The sequence below is a fragment of the Echinococcus granulosus genome (genome assembly GCF_000524195.1).
Source record: "Echinococcus granulosus chromosome Unknown EG_S00166, whole genome shotgun sequence".
In the NCBI taxonomy this organism is placed as follows: Eukaryota; Metazoa; Platyhelminthes; class Cestoda; order Cyclophyllidea; family Taeniidae; genus Echinococcus; species Echinococcus granulosus.
This window is the reverse complement of record NW_020170546.1, coordinates 66,994-69,519: the sequence shown is the minus strand read 5'-3', so window position 1 is coordinate 69,519 and position 2,526 is coordinate 66,994. Positions and strand designations below refer to the sequence as shown.

At 39.6% G+C, this 2,526-nt stretch overlaps 1 protein-coding gene across 1 annotated transcript in view; it reads left to right on the top strand. All coding sequences in view use genetic code 11, as the record gives it.

Annotated features, from left to right (window-relative positions):
• The window catches only part of EGR_09774 (hypothetical protein), a gene marked incomplete at both ends in the record, with an annotated part of 9,094 nt that extends 7,239 nt beyond the window's left edge, over positions 1 to 1,855 (top strand). The window contains 2 exons of the mRNA XM_024499023.1: positions 61 to 164; positions 1,653 to 1,855. Of these exons, the coding sequence (XP_024346564.1) occupies positions 61 to 164; positions 1,653 to 1,855 (307 nt within the window). The remainder of the gene's footprint in view (positions 1 to 60; positions 165 to 1,652) is intronic.
• Between the last annotated feature and the right edge of the window lie 671 nt (positions 1,856 to 2,526).

The window sequence follows — 2,526 nt, the reverse complement described above, 5'->3', positions numbered from 1 at the left end:
AGCATTTCTTTATTTGTATCATCTTCCTCCTAACTTTAACGACTTCTCGTAATTTTCTAGGGTCACATACAGCAGAGACCGTGGTAATAATCTAGTGCATTCAAGGAATTTCCCTCCTGAGATACCTATGAATGCACCAAACTATAATGAGTTTACTTTGTTAAGTAGTTTTGCCTTTCATTAGGGCTCATGATTTAGCTAGTCTCCTCGCCTCTGAGTATGCGATGTGCTTCATTTTAATTTCGGTGTATTTGCGTCTTTGCCCTTAGCATTCCTTGATAATTGATAATTTAAAAGACGAAGACGCAAAGGTAAAGCAGAGGGTTGTGAAGGTGAACCCCATGATACCCAGAAAGTGTCTTCTATTTTCATGATACTGAGGAGAATTTCAGTTTAAGTGGGTTGGCAGTAAATCCAACAACTGACAATCACTGTTGGCAGAAGTGTGGCAGAGAACTCGAAGGGAAAGGAGAAGAAAAATGGGAAGAGTAATAGAATGAAAAGGTTGTCCTGGAGGAGGAGGTCTGACAGTGTTCTGTAACCAAAAAGTGGAGTCCCTTTCATCAAATTCTTATATTATGCAACTGCTTGAGGGCATGAGTGGATGCACTGCTAAATTCTTCACGCGACTGGTAGAGCGGTTGTGGTGCCAGAAACCAGTTGTAGGTAGTCTGTTAGTTAGATCACTGACAGTTCCGCAACAATGAAATGATGGTTATTGTGGGTTGATTCACAAGTGGAGAAGATACGTGACCTAAGGTGAGGAAAGCAACAAAGACCACTCGATCGGTAACCAGGCATTTGGCAACCACATTACTAAATAGGAATTAGAAAATGTATTCGAGAAATCAAATTGCGGTGACTACAGGAATAGGTATGCATATCGTCTCGTCTTCTGAAGGCAAAATTCCAAGGGATGTTAGCAACGTCAGGAATTGCACCCTTGTCAAATGTTATGGAAGCTTTTGAGCAACAGTTAAACCTAAAACATTCAAAAAATTGCTTATATTGCGCTTTTGTTGACCTATTTCTGTAGATTAATATAAAGGAGGCAAAGCTTATACTTACCAATCTTCACAAACAGGTCAAGATCATTCCGGGTGCTACATGCGCACAGGAGTGGCCATGCAGGGACTCAAAACTTAAGCAATCCTGACAGCAAATACTTGAAAAAACACACCGTGCGAATATTGTGCGCATAGTGCTTGGAACACAGACCTCACTTTCCTAAGTTTCATCCCTTAAATTACTCGGATTGGTAACTCAGTAGAACCCAGGCACATTGTTACCAACACTGTTGCACGCAACAAGGCGTCACATGAGAGTGCGGTTGTGGAGCAGTCTTACAAAGCCATTTGCTTGTCCATTATGCCATTACTACCATCTTGATGGAGTCTTGCAGTACAACTCACTTGCTCATACCTGTCGACGAATAAAGGCGCCTGTGTTGAGACCGTTGGCATGAATGACTAGGTTAGGGAGCTAGACTGGTATCATGCTCAGTCTTACGAGCATTAGTGAATTATAAGACACAAAACAGTATCTTTTAAAAGACTTAGGAAAGCTGCTCTTGGTAGACGAAGTGAATAACAATGTAAATCACTCTCAACTTTGATGCAGAACTGTGATTTGTTAAGCTGCTTTGTATAAAGGTGTTACTTTTGTAAATGAATATAATATATTATTAAGACTTGGTGTTTACATGCATAAGCACGGATTCAATCGAGTTCCTAAGCCAAGTTTCCAAGAGAGCAGTGCTTCAACACAGTCACATTCAATCGTCAAAGGGGAAAAGCAAGAGAGTGGTACATTATGTCATCCTGAAGATAATAGCGGTGACGCCAAATTTTCATGAATGCTGCTGCAACATTTTCTGCATAATGTTATGAGGAAACATCAAAACGTGTTACACGTACTTTCTAAGGAATAGTTGCCATTTGTGCTTACATTTTCGTTCATTGCATCGACGGTGCTATCTTAGAATAATGGTACAACGCAGAAGCTCGTGGTTTGTGCAAGGGGGAACAAATGCCGCCTAAAGTGGTTAAAAAATTGGCGATTTATAAAATTTCATAAATTTCATGCAACAACACTTGTCTGCTTACGCTTCCTGATAATACGATTATTACAAACCCGCATAAAATGGTAAGAGAAATTTTTAGGCTTTTAAAGTGTGAGATGGCAATAGCCAGTTAATTAGGCAAATGCTTCAAATATCCAGTACATAAGTGTTATCATCCTAACTATGGAAAAAAGTACATCTCTTGTCCATTCCACACAATTTATTTACCCAGCAACATTGTTGTAAGATTCAGGAGACTTCCCTTGCGATAGTGTAGCGCTGGTTAAATAAGTGTTTTTTACATCACTAGCAGTGCCAAAGAATCCGAAAACTTACCGTAAAGTAACAGGAGGTGGATGTGTTACCTTCTACCAGCATTTTAATAGAAATAAATTACGACTAATACGGTGTATTAACAAGTGTATGCCCGTTGAACTGATATGAGAATTTTACGCTTTCAGCTA